Raw genomic sequence first — 22,820 nt, forward strand, 5'->3', positions numbered from 1 at the left:
GGCTGGCCATTCATGGAATACCCTGATATTCTTTGCTGGAACTTTGATGGGGAGGCTGATGTATGAGCAGGAGAGCTATCCTGCTGAAGAATTTCCCTTTTCCTGTGCTTTGTAATGTAATGGGCAGCACAAATATCTTGATTCCTCAGACTATTGATGTTGCCAACCCCTTTGCAGATCCAACCACTCCATTTTTCCAAATGATCAACTAGAATTAAAGTTATTATTTGTTGCTCTTATATTTGGCATCAACAACAAGACTTTTTTCGGATAATGTATATCAATCATGTAAGCACAGCAAACATTGTACACCCCAATATTCTTTTTATCACCCCATCTCTAATTAATATATATCCTTGTTAAAATTATCGATCAATCAAACTTGATTCATATTGTACCTTATTACAACAAAGAGGCTGCCCAAAGTGCTTTACAGTATTAAAAACAAAAATTTAACTTAATTAAACATATAAGATATAAATAAAACAAATATAATAAAACAGCATTTTGTACTATTGAATATCAAAAGCAAGTCTATTAAATCAAGTAAAATATATTAAATCAGGTTTGCAAGTCTGCAAAGGAGATTGTGATATTAACCTATTCAGAGATTGTTATATTTGACTGAATTCTTTTTCTATTCTTTTTTTTTTTTAAATAATATTTGTACATATTTTCAGTTTACATATTACCACGGGTTACACAGTATATAGCAATCATGTAAGCACAGTAAACATTTTACAACATTTTTTCTCAATTTCCCTCCTATCACCCCATCCACGCAGGGGAAAAATGTAAATAAATCAAGTACCAATAATAAAAAATAATAAGAAAAAAACAATAGCCTAGTGGTTAAAGGCGCCGATATATGGCACCATGGGGCTCATGGCGACCTGATTTAGATTCCCAGCTTGAGGTCCTTTGCCGACGTTTCCAATGTCTCTGCTCCCAATACTTTATTATCTGTAACCTCCACTGTCCCAATTAAAGGTGAACCCCCCCTAAAAAATAAATATTAAAACATTTTACTATTTTGCTATATATTTCTAAATATAAATATAGTTACAAACAAAGGCGATAACATTTCTATGAAATATTTCTGACAAAATAACACATGTATTTATTAATTAACTGTTTTGAAGTTAAAACATTGATATTTTGTTTTATTATATTAATGAACTAATAGACCTACATGATTATTTTACCTCCCTTTTGAAATAGCGTTTGTCTTTATGAAGCCTTATAGACCATTTTGGAGGATGTAAACAAAAACAATGATCCCAACATATTTCCTGTTTCACATTTTTAATTTCTATAGCTTCAGGAACTCCAAAACGGTCCACATATTGATATATAATGATATGTTAGCCGTTTTGAAATTAAGTTATGATTGAATTGCCTCTTGTTACAGTTATGAAATAGTTTGATAACAAGCAGGAAAGGTTCACGGGCCAATGACATGACTACATTGAAATGGTCTGTAATGCTGTCTTGGTAGGAAGCTCCCTAGGTATTGGAACAGAGCCTCTGTCTCTCTCTGTCTCTCTCTCCCTCTCTCTCTCTCTCTCTCTCTCTCTCCCTCTCTCTCTCTCTCTCTCTCTCTCTCTCTCACTCTCTCTCTCTCTCTCTCTCTCTCTCTCACTCTCACTCTCTCTCTCTCTCTCTCTCTCTCAGTTCAGTTCAGTTCAGTTCAAGTTGCTTTATTGGCATGACATTAAATACAGTATTGCCAAAGCATTTCAAATATGAAATCTCTCTCTCTCTCTCTCTCTCTCTGAGCAAATAAAATGGCTCACCAGCACTACAGCTGTTAGTCCCCGTACTGTCTTATCAATCATTTCTGATTGGTTAATCACAGAGCGGAGTTCCTCTGATTGGGCCTGACACTCACTTGTTAATAATTCATTCCTTATTGCTGTTCCCCAATTACTCCATCTTCATTTCACCGCTTGGGGGATTAACTCTCATCTGGCTGTGTGCTGACACATCATTCTCCATCCTTTGCGTGTTTGTGAGCACATGTTTTCAGTCCACTGACTTCTTTAGTCCGCCTCTGATTTAAAGAGACCTGATGGCTCTGCATTGCGTTCATTGCCTCCATCCATTTTTTTCAGTCCTCCTTGTGATCACTGGTTGCCTCTCATCCTTATTCAGGGCTCATTCTGTCTGTTGATAGATGAAAGAAGCTTAGATGGACAAATAGGAAAAGGGGAGGAATACAAAAAAAGTGCAGATTTACAGTTTTCCTTGCCTTAATGTACACAACTTTGTTCAAAAATGTCTGGTTTGCAGAATTCTGCTAGTGAGCAGCATCAATTGAAGTTTTCTGAAACACAAACTGATGATAAAGTTGTTCAAATAATCTGCAGAAATGACCCAAAGTGTTGTATTGAATACTCATACATGTCTATAAACTGAATATGTAAAACACATTATCACAATTAATTGTACAGTATTTTAGTTAATGCAATTAATCTTTATTTATTTTGTTTATTTATTTATTTTTACACAAGTTTTAGGATTAGTTAACCACATTAGTTAATGTAAAACTGTAAATAATACAGGGTTCCCACGCTTCTTTAAAGTACTTGAAATTTCAGACATGGATTCAAAGGCCATCTTTTAGATGAGACGTTAAGCCGAGGTCCTGACTCTCTGTAGTCATCAAATATCCCATGGCCCTTTTCGTAAAGAGTAGGGCTATGGCCCTTACCCATCATGGCCTCTCAATAATCCTCATCTACAGATTTGTCTCTATCACTGTCTCGCCACTCTGTCAAAGCTGGTGTGATGAGCGCACTGGCACTGTTGTCCTGTGGCTGCTGTTGCATCATCCAAGTGGATGCTGCACACTGGTGGTGGTGTGGAACGACTGCCTTCATGATTGTGAAGCGCTTTGGGTATATGCCCAAAGACAATGACTGTGCTGTATAAATACACATTACATTATATAACAAGGCCTTGAAAGTACTTAAAACAAACAGGTCCTTGAAGGCTTGTTTTAATTATTTGTTTATGGTTTTATTTCAACAATTGTACTCAATTAAAAAACAAACAGAATAAAATATCTGAAAAAAAATCTTAAATTAGAAATCTTAAATTTAAATCTTGTACAGCAACACTGACAAATAATGCACATTTTATCTCTATTTTAGAATCCGCGTTTGAATATCACCAGTATAGAATTCAACAAATTTTCTTAAAGTTCTTTAAACATCCTTTTTTTTGATGGTTTAAAATTATTTTTGTATTTTTTTCTGTAAATTTTTAATGAAAGTGACATGTTAAGTATAACTTAAGACTCGTATGCTGAGGTATGAATTGCAAAGGTGCTTGATTTAAAATTAATGATGCTTTAAAAGGTCCTCAAATGTGCTGTTCGTGAATGCGTGGGAACTAGGATTGTAGTATGCAGGATTTATTAATCTCATGTTTTTACTAATACATAATACAGATCAAATTGAAAAATATCAGTTAACAGATGCTCTGTGAAGTAATAGGACAATTTGTTTTAACTCTCACTATGTTCATAACTGATGCAATACAAGATTTGAAACATTAAATAATGAGATATAATTGTATTTTTTTCTACTTTTTTATTTATCATAATATAGTGCATTCATTTTATATACACAACCCAACAGAAGTCTTATTCAAGATTTAGGAACAACAAATAATAACTTGACTCATAGTTGATCATTCGATGACAGAAGTGGCTTATATGAAAGGCAAAGGCCTCTAGATTACGCTTATTTTACCAAAATAAAATATGATCATTCCTTGATTTTTAATTATTTAAGTAGGACGGTAACATCTGACTTTGCTTAGACAAAAGTCTTGTCACTTAACAGAAATAATGTACAGTATAGAATATAAAGTCATGCTGCAGTGGAAAAAGAATTAATATTGTGTATGACTCGCATGAGCTTGGACGACTGCATCCATACATCTATGCAATTACTCAAATAACTTATTCTTAGTCATCTGGAATGGCAAAGAAAGCGTTCTTGCAGGACCTCCAGAGTTTATCAAGATTCTTTGGATTCATTTTCAATGCCTCCATCTTACCCCAGACATGCTCAATAATGTTCATGTCTGGTGAATGGGCTGGCCAGTCCTTGACCTTCTTTGCTCTCAAGATCTTTAATGTGGAGGGTGAAGTATGAGAAGGAGCGCTATCCTGCTGAAGAATTTTGCCTTCTGTGGATTGAAAATATAATAGGCAGCACAAATGTCTTGATACCTCAGGCTATTGGTGTTGCCATCCACTCTGCAGATCTCTCACATGCCCAAACCATGACTTTTCCTTCACCAAACTAGACTGATTTTAGTGAGAATATTGAGTCCATGTGGGTTCCATTAGGTCTTTTGTCATATTTGTGATATCTGGGATGCAGATCAACAGATGATTCATCAGAAAAAAACAGCCTTCTGCCACTTTTCCAAATGATCAACTAGAAGTCAAGTTATTATATGGTTTTCTTACATCTGGTATCGACAACAAGACTTTTGTCAGGTAGTGTTTATGTACAGATGTAAAATAAAAGTACAATTGTTAACTTTTATTCCAGTTGCCTTATTTCATTAACTTTAAGAAATATGGGTCATGTATTCTTCAACATTATGTGTTGCAGGGATAAAAATAATTTTGCTTATAAGCATTGATATGAATTGCTAGAATTTCTCTTTTTTTATGTTGAAAGTAAATGGCATAAACTATTTTATAAATGATTTAACTTCTCTCAGTTAAGAATATTTAACGAACCATAATGCTGAGTTCAAACCAAAAGCAAAAATGAGTATTCACGTGAGTAGATTAAACAAAGTCAATGCAAATCCACAAAGATAGGCAACTTCTGCCGGGCAGTGTGAAGGATGTGCAGCAATTTTGAGCAGAAACTCAGTCACATCTTCCACACAAGGTCAAATTATTCAACTCCAGTGGAAAATTAGCTTAAGGTGAAAAACATCCTGTGAGTAAACTAGAGCAAGTGCTCCATATTTGGTGAGAACCCAACATAATAAATAGCGTTTTGGCTACTGCAGCCCTGAAATCATATAACCAGCTCTCATGTTTTCATCTTCATACATTCTCCATCTTTAATCTCTCACATGTGTGTGCATGTTGTCACATTCACGATTCCTTCAATCCTCAAATATAATAATGTAATACACACAAACTCAGGTGGCCATCAGCACTCTGACACTCCCCACCGGCAGTAGTAGTGTTTTCTCGGGTGTCCTCTGAATTATCACAGCAACAGAAGTGTGCCGTTGTGATTTTTGCTGATTGTGACATTGTGCCTCTTCCTTGCTAACCTTTGCTACTGTATTTTCCTGGCTGGACGGCATAAATCCCATCTAAACATTAACACCAGGACCTAATGGCGTCCAGTCAGATGTCTCTTCACCTCTCATTTGTTGTCATGTCAGCTTGTTGTGTGTAAAACTAAGCGATCGCTGTCTTATAGAGCCTTTAAAAAAAAAAAAAAACAACCAAGCAAAAAAATTCATTCGGTTTTCTTTTTTTGGTCTCCCAAAGCTTCTCCTTTGCTCTGTCTGTTGTAAACCCTTTTGTTTCTGTTCATTGCCAAAGCTCCACTCTAGGCTGGAGGGGCTCAAAGATGATCGCAGGAACCATAGGACCTTCGACTCGCGAGTAACTATTCCCAACCCACGCAAAAACAAAATCAAAAAAAAAAAAAAAAGGAGCTGCTTCCATCCGCAAACTCTGCTTTGCGTCAGGAGTCCAAACTCCTTGCTTTTTACACTCTCCTTCTCTCTCCTCGTCTCTGTTTCTTTCCTTCTCTCTCATTATCTTGTCTGTAGACGTCGCTCTTTTTCTAATGCTCTCTTTGTTTTATTAGCCGTTTGGTGTGTTGGAGTCTCTTGTGGACATTGAGTTCTGTTTCTTAGATCTTTTTTCTCCCGTTATTTTCTGTTCTTTTTAAGTTCGATCTCCATTTAGATGCAGTGTTTTTCTTGCTGTTTGCTGTATGTGAGCTGCGCCTCATCGTTTTCTTCCTCTTCCTGTCTTTCTCTAACTCTTTGCTCTGTGTCGATCATTGATTTTTGTCGTGTTGGTGCTAGTCTGTTGTAACTGGATCGTGAGTAGAAAAAGATTTGGGACTTGCTTGTTTGTCTCCCCCTATAGGCCAGGGGCATTGCGTCTCAGCACGAAGGACACATAAAAGGGCTCTTTTTAACACTTTCATGCAGTAAATCAAAGAGTTAATATTCTGTCAACTTCTAGCCTCAAGTCAATGTGTATTTATTTGCATGGAATTCGATTGCCCTGTCATACCATTACTCTTGGCCTAAGGGAACTCCTTACTTTATGATACTTTGTATTGGTAGATTCCACAGTTACAGCTGAATGTATAATCAAATTTGCTATTATTATTATTATCTTAAAATGTTCATGGCACAGAAATGCGGGTTCAAAGGGGGCAAAATTAAACCGAATGGGTGGGAGTGATTGAAGAGAGTTTCATCGTATGGAGTTTTAAGCTGTTAAAGTCCACATGAAATCTTTTATTTTTCCTGTATACACTGTAGAAAATTTTCTTATAATTTAATGGTAAAATCCTGGCAGCAGGGTTTCCAGCGGTGAACCGTAATCCTACAGTATAATACTGTGTTCTAAATTAAATAATAGTAATGCATTTTTCTAATTACCTATTAAAATACCTGTACTTGTGTAAATGCACAAGATGAAATTTTAAGTGGCACCAAATACAGAAGAAAAGAAAAATAAGAAGAAGGGGGTATTGCAATGCACAATGTTTATAAAATGGACAAGCAATTAATTAAATTACTGGTCATTAAAACATTGGAACATTTACACATTGTCCAAATTTGGTACAGCCAGGAGTGGAATGTGATCTAAAACATAGAGAGTATACATTCATCACATGGAAAAAAAAAAAAAACAACAACCAAAAAATAATAATAATAATAAAAAATGTAAAAGGCGCATCTTATTAATGACACCACAAATGTGCAAATATAGATGACGTTCATCAAATCAAATTTGCAAAAGAGGTTTTATATACTTAGGGTAGACACTTTAATTTTTCAAATAGCAACATTTGTGATATTATTTATTTGCTTACTATGAACATTGGATGAACATTTTGTCTGATTTCATGTAAATTAAGAAAATATTTTAAGATCACTAATAACATAAGCTGAGATGCTTCTAAGGTTGAACTTGACCTTTAATGTCTAAGCTCCAAAAATTGCAGGATATATAAAAATTCTAAAATTCTAAAATTTCCCTTATTATACCAGCTACAGCTGCAACATGGCTGCACACAGAAGTAAGGAGATGCACAAATTAGTATTTTTACGAAATACTTCATTATTACGAAGTTTTACAGCAAACAAGCACATTTTAATATATTCATAACCACATTCGTGTTTTATCGTCATTTTAAAAAAAAAAGAAAAAAAAAAACCCCTGCTAAGTACATTTTTGAGCTTATTGCCGCGTTATATAATTATGATAACATGACATTGTTGCCTTCAATGATTTCATAAAGATAAATACCAAAAAAAAAAAAAAAAAAAAACGCAGCTGGAATAAATACAGCAGTCGCCATCATCAAAATCATATGAAGCAAGAGATCGCAAAGACATATGATGACGTGTGCTGTTGTTGTAGTGCTGTCCCATTTCTTAGGGCTAAAATTTGAAGCCTTTCCCCTTTGACACTCTGTTTCAAGGGCCAAGGGGTAGGGTAAAGAAATAGAATTGGGATTGGGCCAATACATTTATTCAGAACCACCCTTTAGAGGCATAAGATTTGAGTAAATGTATATTTTATTTAACGTGCATATTGTGAAATTTGCCACATACTGTATGTTTGTTAAAAGTCAACTGATGCATGTAGACTGTTGAATTAAAAATATGTATACAGTTAAAGTCAGAATTATTAGCCCTTCTGAATTATTAGCCCCACTGTTTACTTTTCCCTAACTTCTGTTTAATGGTGAGTTTTTAACACATTTCTAAACATAATAGTTTTAATAACTTATTTGTTATATCTCCTAAACCTTTCCATGATGACAGTACGTAATATTTTATTAAATCTTTTTCAAGATACTAGTTTTCAGCTTAAAGTGACATTTAAAGGCTTAACTAGGTTAACTAGGTAAAGTTAGAGTAATTAGACAAGTCTTTGTATAATGATGGTTTGTTTTGTAGACTTAATAATATTGGCCTTAAAATGGTTTCATGGTTTTTTCTAGCAGAAATAAAACAAATAGGACCTTCTCAAGAAGAAAAAATATTATCTAAAATACTGTGGAAAATTTCTTGCTCTATTAAACATCACTTGGGGAAATATTTGATAAAGGGAAAAAAAATCACATAATGACTTCAACTGTATAATTATGGATATTGAAGGCCAATTATTATGACCCAAGACAATTCCTGGTGCATTATATCATCGTCCGCATCACAATTATGCAAAAAAAAAAAAAAAATACATATAAATGTCCTGTGGAACCATTGATTTTCACTTCAGACTGTTGTTGGATGCTCTAAAATGCATCACATAAAAGATTAAAACATTTCATGTTGACTTTAATGTCTGTTGCATCAGATACTTTTCAAGAAATTAGTTGTTTTGGGCATCATAAAGTTACAACTTTCCACACTCGCTATAGCATTATTTCAAGACCATGATGATAATGATAATAATGGCAGTAGGACTGAAAATGTTGTTTTCATTTGGTTCATTTTCAAGCTAGTTTCTTTTGGTTGTTTCGTCTGAATGTGTAGATGATCATTCTGATCTTTATGAATCCTGTCAGTGGAATGCTAACTCTCCTGGACGGAGGATGGGGCTCCTTTTGTGCTCTAACTCTCTTCATGTCTCTCTTTTTTTGTCTTTCTTTTCCCCAATTCCTTTCTCTCTCTCTGCCTCATTCCCTCTCATTCTGTCTCTCTCTCTATATCTGTAGGTGCAGTCACGATGCAGCAGCAAGGAGAATATCCTGAGAGCAAGTGGGTGACCGATTGGCCATTTTCACTCTTTGCACACGTTTGCGGATCTAAGAGCATGTTTAAGTTCTCTCTCTCTCCTACTTTATCTCAGGTCACAGCGCTGTAGACATCACCAAGGTAGCTCGGAGACACCGCATGTCCCCGTTTCCCCTTACTTCTATGGACAAGGCCTTCATCACTGTTCTGGAGATGACTCCTGTCCTGGGTACTGAAATCATCAACTACAGAGGTAAGACTCTGTTGCTCATATATCATCCACATGAAAGATAATATTCATAGTTTAGGAATGTCAAACGTTCTTTTTGTTGATAATGCTTTAAATTAGTATAGCGATTCATATTTATAAAATATTGTATAACGTATTTAAAAAGAGACAAACTTGGTGAAGTAATTGTAAATGGGTAAAAAGGTACAATGTCACGGAATTATAAGTTTTGTGGATTAAGATTTGCTGTGTAAATTGAGCCTATTATGAATGGTAGCTTATTATTAATAATAGAACATTGGATTATTAATGGATTGGATTACAGATCTGCTTTTTAAAAGGTGTACACTCACCGGCCACTTTATTAGGTGCTGCTTACTAGTACTTTGTTGGACCCGTTTTTGCCTTCACAAATACCTTAATCACTTGTGGCATAGGTTTAACAAGATACTGGAAATATTCCTTAGAGATTTTGGTCCATATTAACATGATAGCATCACACAGTTGCTGTAGATTTTGTGGCTGCACATCTATGATGTGAATCTCCCGTTCCACCACATCCCAAAGGTGCTCTATTGGATTGAGTCTGGTGACTGTGAAGGCCATTTCAGTACAGTGAACTCATTGTCATGTTCAATAAACCAGTCTGAGATGATTTTGTGTTATCCTGCTGTAAGTAGCAGTAAGAAGATGGGTACATTGTGGTCATAAAGGAATGGACATGGTCAACAACAATTTTCGGGTAGACTGTGGCATTGATATGATGCTCAGTTGGTACTAATGGACCCAAAGTGTGCCAAAAAATGTATCCCCCACACCATTACACCACCACCACCAGCCTGAACCATTGATACAAGGCAGAATGGATCCGTGATTTCATGTTGTTGATGCCAAATTTTGACCTTACCATCCGAAGGTCGCAACAGAAATCGAGACTCATCAAACTGGTTCCCCTCTGACCTCCAGCATCAACCAGGCATTTGCGCCCACAGAACTGCCGCTCACTGGATATTTTCTCTTCTTCAGTCCATTCTCTGTAAACCCTAGAGATGGTCGTGCGTGAAAATCCCAGTAGATCAGCAGTTTCTGGAATACTCAGAACAGCCCGCTTGGTACCAACAATCATGCCATGTTAAAAGTCACTTAAATCACCTTTCCTCCTCATTCTGATGCTCGATTTGAACTGCAGCAGATCATCTTGACCTTATCTAAATGCCTAAATGCATTGAGTTGCTGCCATGTGATTGGCTGATTAGAAATTTGCGTTAACAACCAGTTGGACAGGTGTACCTAATAAAGTGGCCAGTGAGTGTACATTGAGTTAGAATTAATGCATTTCATTTTAAGCACAAATTGGTACTTGTAACATGTTAAAAATGATTAAAATATGTAGTTCTTAAATTGAAATGGCCAGTTTTGCTAGTAATATAAACTATTGGCATTTTACAAATCTGTTTTCAGTATTCTAGTTTACTCCATTCTCTGAAAAATGTTTGGTTCCTTATACATTGTTTATAAACCAGTTAAAATTAAGAAGCAACAGAATTAAAAAACAACAATGGATCATTTTAAAGTGTCATGCATGTTTAGTATTAAACAATCAAGACTCATTTAAGGCAATAGACAACAAATTGGGGGATGGCACACCCAAATCTCAGCATTCCTGTCATCATTTATTCACTCTTATGTTGTTACTATTGCACTTTTTTTCTTCCATGGAACACACAATTCAATTTGAAGAAAGTTTTTGCCAATCTTTTGGTTTTAAGTAACATGTCAAGAGCCATACAATCTATATTCAAAATTTAAAAAAAATACTGTGAAGAGCTTTTTGTTTCAGCGAGACGCTATATAGAGGCCATGAATAAAATCTTTTGTTCTCCTCGGAAGAAGCAAAGTCATGCTGGTTTTGAAAGGGGGCAAGGGTGAGTCAATGAGGATGATTTTTTTTGGGTGAACTATCCACTCAACATGAAATGCTGTGCCTCAGATGGTACCAAAATGGGTTCTCATTGGCTGTTGTACTGTGTGTATATAGGCCAGTAAGCGCTGAAGGCATATAGTCACCAAGCTCTTTGCTTTGCTGGCTTTCAGCTTTTTGCTTTTTCATCTTTCGTGCCTGTAGCTCCTCATCTGTCACACATCTGTTCGCTCTTTCTTTCGCCCCATCATCTCTCCATCTCTTTGGCTTTAATCTTTTCATCCATTCTGTCTACCATTCCATCCTCTGTTGTTTTTTAACTCGCTGACCTCCTCTCAAGCTTTGATGCCATTGTGATCATCTGGTCCTGTGGTCAATTTATACACACTCAGTATTTTTGGAAGATTTTCAGTCACCCACAGTTGCTTGATCCACTTGAACATCACGAGTGGTCCAATCCCCCCTCGAGTAAGATAACATTCCATAGTTTTTTATTTACTTTATAGCTGGCATACCTATAGCTGTTTAGCCCATGCTATTGTTTTTGATGGCTCTTCCTTGGTTTTTCATGGCCATCACTAACACAGAGCAGCCACCTTTGCATGTGGATGTGAATTGTGTCGGGATTTCAGCTGGGCGTTAATTACAGTCCATGTTGTGGGGGAAACTGGCAATGCCCATTCGCTAGTGAAATGTGCCCAATGCGTCTGGCAGGGCCCTATACAGGTGACTTGGCCCCTCTACCACGAAAAGGCATCTGGCGCCAGAATGGCTCAAGTTGGCGGAAAATTCCTCTCTGCACTGGCGCCGAAGCGAAAGCAGAGAGGAGAGCCCTGGCCAATGCTGCCCACACGCCAAAGTATTGCACAGGTCAGTGAGCACCTTACCGAGCATCTTCATATCCGGCGCACACCTTCGATCATGCCTGATGCTCATCCGGCCCAAGAAATGTGTGGAGTAGTCATTCATGCCACAGTGTCATTTCACCTCCAGACCAACAGGGGGCGATTGAGAGTTGTTTGCAACTGCGGATGAGAGGGTGGAAAAAGAAACTCATCAAATGCTGTGTCCCAATTCAGGGCCTGGATCCCTTCATAGATACACACTTAAAACCATGGCTCTCTACATCCATGAAGTTCGAATCAAGCATTTTTAAATGGCACACTTTTACCCAGGGGTGTAAAAACTCTGTCCTGGTCTGACTGTCCTGTAGAGTTTTGCTTCAGCTTGCCTTAACACACCTATTTGGAAGTTCTAGTATGCCTAAGAAGACCTTGATTAACTGGTTCAGGGTAGAGCTGCATTAGCTGTTTATAAGTTCTTGTTTACACTGAAACTTAAAGTTCACACTAAGGGCTTGGCGACAGTTAGGTAGTTCGTAATTAAATTTGTACTTCGGTTGCACCACGTCTTATACGTAATTAGTATACTGTAAAAAAAAAAGTTTTATCAAATTGTTGTCATTGTTTTTATGTTATTTTAACTTATTTTAATAAGGTTTCAACTAAGATTTTTAAGTTATGCAAAATATTTTAAGTCCGTTTGATTCATGTAAGTTGAGATGATTATAAAAGCTAATTTGATTCAACTAAATAATTGTATGCAGCAAGAGTTTTTTTACACTGTAGTCTCACTGAATGATGTAATACCCAATCAGAAGCCTTCACATTGGTGCACGGGAAAATAACTTGATAAATGCATGTGAACTGATTATCAAGTTATTGAAATCAAAACATTAAACTTATTTTATTTGATGCTTAATAGGCTACACATGGTGGAAGCAGTCAGGAAGAACTTATCTTTATTAATTGAAGGATACAAACAATACAAAACACTCCGACAAAGAAAATTTAATGAGACTGTCACAAACCGGAAAGAAATGTGAGATTTGGCAGTACATAAACAAAATAAAAGCAAAAGGCTGTGAGCAGAGGGAGATTAAGGAACTGGAAACTTGTGGTTCTCCCATATCAGCATGAGTCCATTAATTTAATATAATCTTGCTGTCATTTGTTCCACCTTCATACATGGGTAAAGATATCTGTAAATATGCAGTTGGAACTTGGAGTTGGGTTTAAGTTTAATGGTGCGACACAAAACTGTTCAGAAGTGTGTAGCTGGAATTTAGTGCCACTCTGCAAAATTGGACTCCCCTGTTCTTGCCTATAGACCACCCCCCCCCACCACTTGTCCATTTATGTACATCATATGTAGCGTTGATTAATCATTAATTACTTAAATTGGAATTATTTTATAGGTTTAAATAATTCCCAAATAATGTTTAAGGGAGTTTTTTTTCAACATATTTTAAATCATAATAGTTTTAATAATTAATTTCGTTACCTTAGAATTATAAGGTTCTTTCTAGTTATTGACATATTCATTATAAATGACAATTTAATTAATTTATGGGATTTTTTTTTATAAGTTGTTTACATTTTAAGGCTTTTTATTTAAAAACAAATGTTACACACATACTGTTTGCTATGGTATGCAAAAACTTTGAAGCTCAATATCTCAAAATTCTTCGGAACACAGATATAATTTGCGGCAGGTTTCTAATAACTTATTTCTTTTGCCTTTGTCATATTGATAGAGCATATTTTTTTAAACTTATTTTTCAAGATATAAGTATTCAGCTTAAATTTCAATTTAAAGTCTTAACTAGGTGATCATGTAAGCTAGGCTAGATAATTAGGTTGGCAGGTTATTGGCTCACAATCGTTTGTTCTGTAGAGCATAGACCAGTTCAACAAACCTGTCTGTAATCATTAAGCGCTCATGAAGATCTTATCTAACTAGTCCAGGTGGATGATCAGCAGGTTCTCCTAGTTGGATATATTTATGCTTATGAACAGGGCAACTGGGCTTGAAAACACACCAATAAATAAATAAATTAACAGTCCAAGATTGTCTGAACAGTTCGTCACCCTGTAATTATAAAGTTCTATCTGCGTTTTGAAGGATTTTGAGATATTGAGCTTCATAGTTTAAGCATTCTATCGCAAACAGTATGTGTGTAACGTTTGTTTTGAAATAAAAATTCTTAAAATGTAAGCAACTTATAAAAACATCCCATAATGTACATAAGTATTCATTTAATAAGAATGTCAATAATGTAATTTTGACAAAAATGTCAGATAGAACCTTATAATTCTAAGATGATGAATTGGTTTGATAATGAACACTAGAGCAGTTTGCTTGTAGTGAGAAAGAAATTTTATCTAACGGATAGTTATGTTCAATTTTATATGTGTTGTGTGAAAAGCAGTAGTGTTTGTTTTTCGAATGCCTCTCAAAATCAATCATTTGTCAATCTAAAACAACATGACAGAATATATTAAGAGTTCAGATACAAAAGAGCATTTGATCTTCTTTAAAAAAAAGTGTGTAAGATCAATGTGTTGGATCAGTAATTTAAATTTTATGGCATTGAATAGGTCATTTTATTGCCTTTAAAAGGAAATAACTCAACATAAATATGAAAGCCTGAAAATACTCTATTTTAGAGAAAAATTCACATGACACGTAAAGGCTTTTGCATCTGAACTCTTCATATATTTAAATAGATGTTCATAAACATATATTTAACAAAAAACTAGCAATAGCTTGATTCTTGTACAGAATGATAATGTAATGCACTGTAAATGTAATTTCAAAAAGTCAAGACACTAATTATTTTATGTGTCTTCAACATATTTTGAATAAGTTAATCAAGTTTCAACTACATTTTTAAACTTATACTGCATGTTTAACTTCATATTTTATGTAAGCTTAGATGACTAGAAAAGTTAATTTGTTTCAAATAAAATAATTTAAGGCAGCAATCATTATTTTTACAGTGTATAATGAAGAAAACTACATTATGTGTGTAGAGCTGTTTTATCAATTTTGATGGATGACTGATAGTAAAGGATTGCTGGTGTTACAGTGAATTTCTCATTGACAGATTGAATCATTTGATTTTTATCCGTATCCTAACCCTGAACCTTCTACTACATAATCAAATGACTCTTTGAAATGGGTCATCCCTCAATGCACAATACTCATTCAGTCTTGGGATGCAGACTATGAATTCGGACACAGTTATGGATTGATCCGAGCATGGCTGAATCACAATTTGTATACTTTTGCATACTTGTACAGAAAGCATTGATTTTATACTTGTAAGCAAGAAGCAGGCTAGTTCAGAGTTGTCAGAAACTCAGAAGTAATATCCACACAAGTATATTTCAACATTACACACTACTGTGCCAAATTGGGATTCAGCTCATTAGAGCCAAGTGATTCATTGGAATCTTTTGTTGTTGTTTTTTTATAGCTTCTTTTACTCATTTGGATATGGCATGGTTGTCATTAATAGTTAATTTTTGGCTATATCTATATAGTGAATGGCCTAGATTGGAGGTGCTTTGTTGGCATTTCAGAAGAAGCCAGTGAACTGATCATTAGCAATGTGTTACGCAACATTTAGAGATGTACTGTATGCGCACTTGCGTACAAAAATCAACACTTCCAAAACCATTCAAACTTATTTGAGCTTTTTAAAGCAAGCATTCAGCACACAAGCGTTCCGACATCGCCTCTTTTCACAAAAGCCACCAGCATCTCAAATGCCGTGCCTTTAATTTATTTATCAGTAACAAGTGTGTAGAGCTTCGCTGTTTGCTGACAGATAAAAGTGATTGATCTTCAGCTCATTGCGAGCACAAGGAGGGCAGGTCCAGATCAGCGTAAATAGAGGAAATATCCTCACCCGGCCAAGTAATGTCGCTCGTAAATTTTTGGAAATGCGTTGTTCATACAACAGGATGGGTGTAAGTTATGAGCGGCTGTCTGTTTTAAAACCTCTCTCTGTCACCTCGGTTAATAAAATGAATGTAAAATGTATAAATGCTCTCAGCCTTGTAGAAGATTGGCCATTTACAGGATGCTGAGGTGGGACTGTCTGTTCGGCTGGATGTTGAATTATAAGCAGGAGTTTTCAATGCGCCGGTATAAATTACCAATAACCTGTGGGTTTGCAGATGTTGTTGTGCAAAGCTGTATCCGTCCACAGTTAAAGTAGTGACATTTGGATCCATTACAGTTTTTAACAGTGGTAATTAAATTGCTGGATGGCAGCGAATACCCTTATGCTCACTTCTGAAGTTAGTCAAACTAATTTTCGGATGGGTAATTTGAAATTTGAACTACATTATTATTTAAAAACTATTGACAAATATAGAAGTGTTTTTAAATTTATAATGGATTGGGATGTTCATAATGACTCTCTCAATCAAAGTTTTTAACAAAAAGATACTTTAATTTGTTCTCTAAATTGCACATGTAACCAAAAATAGCAAAAAATAAAATGAGAGGGCAGAATTTAATTTTATTAAAGGGGCAAAACTAAATCAGTGTCATCAATTGAGGGCATAATAAGGCTTTCTTCAGATAAAATCCACCTCTCTGCAAAGCTATAATGTCCACTGTGTTTTGTTTTAGGATTGAAATCATAGCATTTTTCGCTGGTTCGAGCCTCGGCTGGGTCAGTTGGCATTTCTGTGTGGAGTTTACATGTTCTCCCCGCGTTTGCGTGGGTTTTCTCTGGGTGCTCCGGTTTCCACCACTAGTCCAAAGACATGTGGTGTAGGTGAATTGGGTAAGCTAAATTGTCTGTAGCGTATGTGTGTGAATGAGAACGTATGGGTTTGCGGCTGGAAGTAAAACATGTGATTCATTTCCACTGTGGCGACCCCAGATTAATAAAGGAACTAAGCTGAAAAGAAAATGAATGAATAAAAGAATCTTAGCATTTTCATTATTAGATAAATTCTTTAAGAGAGCCTGGTGTGATGCAAAGACTAGAATTGCATTACAGACAGATTACAGGGATGGTTGTAAATTTAATGAATCGTTAAAGGTGCAGTAATGATTGTCTTCAGACATATTTTTTGTTGTGCTGGTTGAAAGTCTCTTCACATTCCAATAGTAATGATTAAAATAAATGAATTAAATGTGTTTATATGTATTTTTATTTTCTAGGTAAGGCATAAGACTAAAAAATGTTCATCCAATTAAATATTGTCAGGCCAACATTTTATATATATATATATATATATATACACATATACACATGGGCGAGGCAGTGGCGCAGTAGGTAGTGCTGTCGCCTCACAGCAAGAAGGTCGCTGGGTCGCTGGTTCTAACCTCGGCTCAGTTGGCGTTTCTGTGTGGAGTTTGCATGTTCTCCCTGCCATCGCATGGGTTTCCTCCGGGTGCTCCGGTTTCCCCCACAGCCCAAAGACATGTGGTACAGGTGAATTGGGTAGGCTAAATTGTCCATAGTTTATGAGTGTGTGTGAATGTGTGTGTGGATGTTTCCCAGAGATGGGTTGCGGCTGGAAGGGCATCCGCTTCGTAAAAACTTGCTGGATAAGTTGGCGGTGCATTCCGCTGTGGCGACCCCGGATTAATAAAGGGACTAAGCCGACAAGAAAATGAATAAATGATAAATGATGAATAATAAAAAAATTGTGTGTGTGGATATATATATATATATTTATATATATATATATATATATATATATATATATATATATATATATATATATATATRTGTGTGTGTGTGTGTGTGTGTGTGTGTGTGTGTGTGTGTGTGTRTATATATATATATATATATATATATATATATATATATATATATATGTATATGTATATATATATATATATGTATATGTATATATATATATATATGTATATGTATATATATATATATATATATATATATATATATATATATATATATATATATATATATATATATATATATACACACACACACATATATATATATATATATATATATATATATATATATATATATATATATATATATATATATATATATATATATATATATATATATATATGTGTGTGTATGGATATATATATATACACAAAACAAAGAACAAATAATGTTTTTTTAGGGTTACAAGTTATGAGAAGGTTTAATATCCAGCTGGTTAGTATTATAAACATTAATTTGCTTTTTTTTATTTATTTGTATACGATTAAAGTTAATTGAGTGTTAGATAGCACAAAGATAAAATCCCCATCAAACTACACAGATTTAGGAGCACTGTTCATTTGAGACGACAGCATTTGGTTTGGACTTCAGGCTTTACATGTGGTCTGTTTACGGGCCTGTGCTCAGCTGTGTGGAGCAGATCTGGGCTTGCTGTATTGTAGCTGCGGGGAATCGTTGCAGTTTCACGGTGACTGGGTTGTCAGCGCTCTGCGACGCGTGCTTGTGTACTCATCTCTGTGTGTAGATAACACCGTACCCATCTGTTTGATCTCCCAATCCAGACACGCGCTATATTTAGAGCCTCGTCAGATGTGCTGTTTTAGAGAAATAAGTCTTTTCTAATCAGCCTCCAACCGAGAAGAGGCCTCATTAGCATCAGCTCGCTCTCCCCTTTCTCATGCTTTATCTCTACAAGAGCGCTTTGCACTCTCTCCCTCTGTCTTTTTTTTTTGGACTCCGTTTATTCTCTCTTTCCTTCTGGCTCTGCCCTATTCTTCATTTCTCTTTCTCTCTCTCTGTCTGCCTACTGTCTCTCTTTTCTCTTCTTCTTGTCATGTGTGGGAGGGCGCTTGTTCCTGCCCCAAGAGATCTTGCTGATTTGTGTGTGAGTGTAAGTGTGTTTGGTGTTCAGAGGAAACGCCACATGTGTTTCAGGACATACTCTCATCCACATTTCATACCACTGCATTTAAACTGTGTGTGAATTCTTGGCTTTTGTATTAAATCTTGATTTGCAGTGATTTATTTCTTTATTAGTGTTTTGGTGGGATAAACAATCGCAACGTTAACGTCTATTTGCGCAGCAGTGCTGAATGTTTGTTGATGGTATGTTCATTGACTGAACAAAAAAGAAATGGAACCTTTGCAACAAAACTAAATGGTTATTATTTTCATTATCGTGATGTCTGGAAGATATCCGCATGGGGAAAAAACTAGTAATTTATAATCAACATGTTTTTGAACCACATAGTAAAATGTATAATGTGTATAACTCCGTTAACGATTGCTAGCGAATATAGGATTCTTATAAACTGTAATAAATGCTGTAACATTAGTGTAAACTGGTGCATTGTGATAGTGTATTATTATAATGTAGAAATTGAAGCCTATTGAATAATCTGTTTATTACTAACAGTTGTATCATACCACAGCAACAATATAATTATTACGACTATCTATAGTATGCTTCCAAACACTATAGTATTTACTATATTATTTTTTCATGTAGCGTAATAGCTTATACAGTATCTATCGCCGTTGACCGGCAAATATATTTTAGTTTAGTTGAAAACTCGGCCCTCTTCATGATATAAGGATCATGCTCAACATATGTGGTTTTTCTCTATTTACATCTCCTTTGAAATATGGTATTTCAATAAATTAAATTAAAATATAGACTTTCATATATGTCTTTCATTCAGATTTTAACTTCCTGTCCATCTGAATTTCACACTGTATGTATGTATGTATATATATATACACACACACACACACACACACACACACACACACACACACACACACACACACACACACACACACACAGTTGAAATCAGAATTATTAAACCCCTTTGATTTTTTTTTTTCTTTTATAAATATTTCCCAAATGGTGTTTAACAGAACAAGGAAATTTCACAGTATGTCTGATAATATTTGTTCTTCTGGAGAAAGTCTTATTTGTTTTATTTTGGCTAGAATAAAAGGATTTTTTAATAATAATAAAAAAAACGCTTAAAGGCCAAATTATAAGCCCCTTTAAGCTATATTTATTTTCGATAGTCTTCAGAACACCCCATCGTTATACAATAACTTACCTAATTACCCTAACCTGCCTAGTTAACCTAATGAACCTAGTTAAAATGATTCTGTCTTGGTAGGTTTGAACACCACTTCAAACCCAACTTTTTCATTATTAAAAGAGACGGTCCCACTTTATATTAAGTGTCCTTAACTACTATGTAATTGCATCAAAAAATAAATACAATGTACTTACTGTGTTCATAATGTATTTGAGAACACTTGTGGTGCTTTTGAGTTGGGATAGAGGTTGGGTTATGGACAGGTTTGGTGGTATGGGTAGGTTTAAGGGTAGGTTAAGGTGTAAGGGATGGCCACCAGTGTATTCACAAATGTAATTACAGAAGTTAATTACAGATGTAATTACATACATGTATTTAATCAAGCATAAGTACACAATAACTACATGTATTAAACAATAAGTACATTGTAACAAACTATTAATTCCTGTGTAAGTATATATTAGTTAAGGCCACTTAATATAAGGTGGAACCAAAGAGACTATTCCTGATTAAAATATTATTCTTAATGTAAATTCAAATAATATCTGCAGGGTGTATTTTTATAGCAGTGCTAGCTTCAAATAATAATACACAAGTAATGGTTGAATTTTGTGCCAGTGTGATGTAGCTTAAATGTATGCAGTGTTAGTAGGTTTAATAGTTATCGTTATGCTACACTTGCCTGTGTGGCTTGTTAAGCCAGTCTATTTTTAATGGAAATTTTAAAAACTGCTTATATTTCAAAAGTGTTTTATTTATTTGGATAATAGAATAATAAATAATAGAGTATTCTTTTGTGCCAGTGTGTAGTAACTAAGTATTAGTTTGTGGTATGCTAAGCTAGCAAGCTTATTTACAACTGAATGCTAAATTAGAGGCTTTGTTGACTAGCGGTTCGCTTAGACACTAATCTTTTAGCTTTTAATCTACCAGGATAAACATAGAACAGTAGCTTTTGCTTGTTTAATACAATATGTGATGTAATATTCATTCTTTGTTATATTGTATTTGTTCAGACACAGGGTAGGCTCCTCGTTTGTCTTGTCTTTGCATTTCTGTTCATTTTGTACGGCTGCATGTGTGCATTTCCTTTCTCACGTACAGTAGCTTTTGCTGGCTTCGGATCTGGACATAATTTCTCTCTTTGATGTGTGTATTTATATATATTTAATACAGCGATGGTTAAGTTTAGCATAGCTTTTTTCTTCCTTTTTTTCTGTGTTTGTAGATGGGATGGGTCGAGTTCTGGCTCAGGACGTCTATGCCAAAGACAACCTGCCACCTTTCCCTGCGTCAGTTAAAGATGGCTACGCTGTTCGTGGTGAGTACTCGTTTCTGCCAAATGGCCTCTTTTCCACTAAAATCCTGCTGTTTTCTTTCCGTACTTTTCCTGGAAAATTTTAAGCATCTCTCACTTTGTATTAGTTTGATTACACTCATTTAGTAGCCGGACAACCACAGAACTGATTATATAACTACGTAATCTGCCCTTGAGCAATCATTTGCACATCACTGTTTTTGTTTACAAGTCTTAGGGCTTGTTCACACTGCCATGACATTACAGGCAAACACACACACATACTGCACACACATAAAACGTGTCCCCAGTTGGGAAATTTGTCGTGGACCCTAGGCCCACATGTCCATACACTGAGCAAAAGCAGACAACACAAATCAAACACCAAACATTCAATAATCAACACAAATATTATATATATATATATATATATATATATATATATATATATATATATATATATATATATATATATATATAATTATTTATTTTTTTAAACAATTATTGGCTGATGTATGTGTGTGTATATTTATCTATTTATTGATTAATTTTAAATTGCATTATTATATTTATTTTCACACCGTCATCGTCATCTGTATTATGTTTTACAAGGAGGCTGGCTATGTCTATGTATGGGGGGAAGGGTGGGTGGGTGTGATTGGGGGGTTTAATGTTTATAGAAGTGTTAAAGAGGAAAAAATTTGAAAATTGGACATTTGTATTAAACAAATGCTAGTCACTTGTGTTCAATAAATAAAGTTTACAACAAAAAAGAAAAAAGAAAATTAAAATCTCACAACATTAGGGGAAAAAATAAATCTTTTCAGTCCCTCAATTCCCTGCCCTTCCCCTGGCTCCCCTTTAGATAGTCTTATTTATTCTTACTTATACACTTAATTACTTTAATAGTCTTCATATTATACTGTAAACTCATGTCTCTGAAACAATATAATCTGGATAAATTTAAATCTAGATGGGAAGATGAACTGTGTGTAAAACTGTCAGAGTCATTTTATTTTTTATTTTTTGGGAGGAGGCACTCAGAAATGTCCATGCATTATCATCATAATCATAATGAATTATCATTATCATCATCATCTGTTAGGTTAGGGCTTGTACAATTCAAAGTGTTACACAGGGTACATCTAAGCAAGGTGTGGTTGGCAGGAATGTACCATGGATTAGATGCGTCTTGTGATAGATGCTCCTTTTCTCCAGCTAATTTGACACATATTCTTTGGTCTGGCCCTTCTTTAAATGATTATTGGACATTGATGTTGAAGTCTATCAGGGAGACCCTAGGGGAGACATTATTGCCCTGTTCCTCATTAGGTATATTTAGAACTCCGAGTGACACCACTACCATAACTTCATCAGCTACTCAGAAGGGCATTATTGCTTATAGCCCGCAAAAGAATCTTGTTATGCTGGAATCATCCACACCCCTATTTGTGGCCGCCTGGTTTGAAGATGTGATGTCTTTTCTAAAAGTAGATTAAATACACACTGAAGGG

At 35.2% G+C, this 22,820-nt stretch overlaps 1 protein-coding gene across 30 annotated transcripts in view; it reads left to right on the top strand.

The window, feature by feature from the left end:
* The window catches only part of gphna (gephyrin a), a 186,023-nt gene that overhangs the window by 132,910 nt on the left and 30,293 nt on the right, over nucleotides 1-22,820 (top strand). For 11 of the 30 annotated variants that reach the window (XM_073927308.1, XM_073927306.1, XM_073927310.1 and 8 more), the window contains 3 exons: nucleotides 8,970-9,012; nucleotides 9,104-9,241; nucleotides 21,238-21,330. In XM_073927308.1, coding sequence (XP_073783409.1) covers nucleotides 8,970-9,012; nucleotides 9,104-9,241; nucleotides 21,238-21,330 — 274 coding nt within the window. 30 annotated transcript variants of the gene reach the window in all.

This window comes from Danio rerio, chromosome 17, assembly GCF_049306965.1.
Source record: "Danio rerio strain Tuebingen ecotype United States chromosome 17, GRCz12tu, whole genome shotgun sequence".
NCBI lineage: Eukaryota > Metazoa > Chordata > Actinopteri > Cypriniformes > Danionidae > Danio > Danio rerio.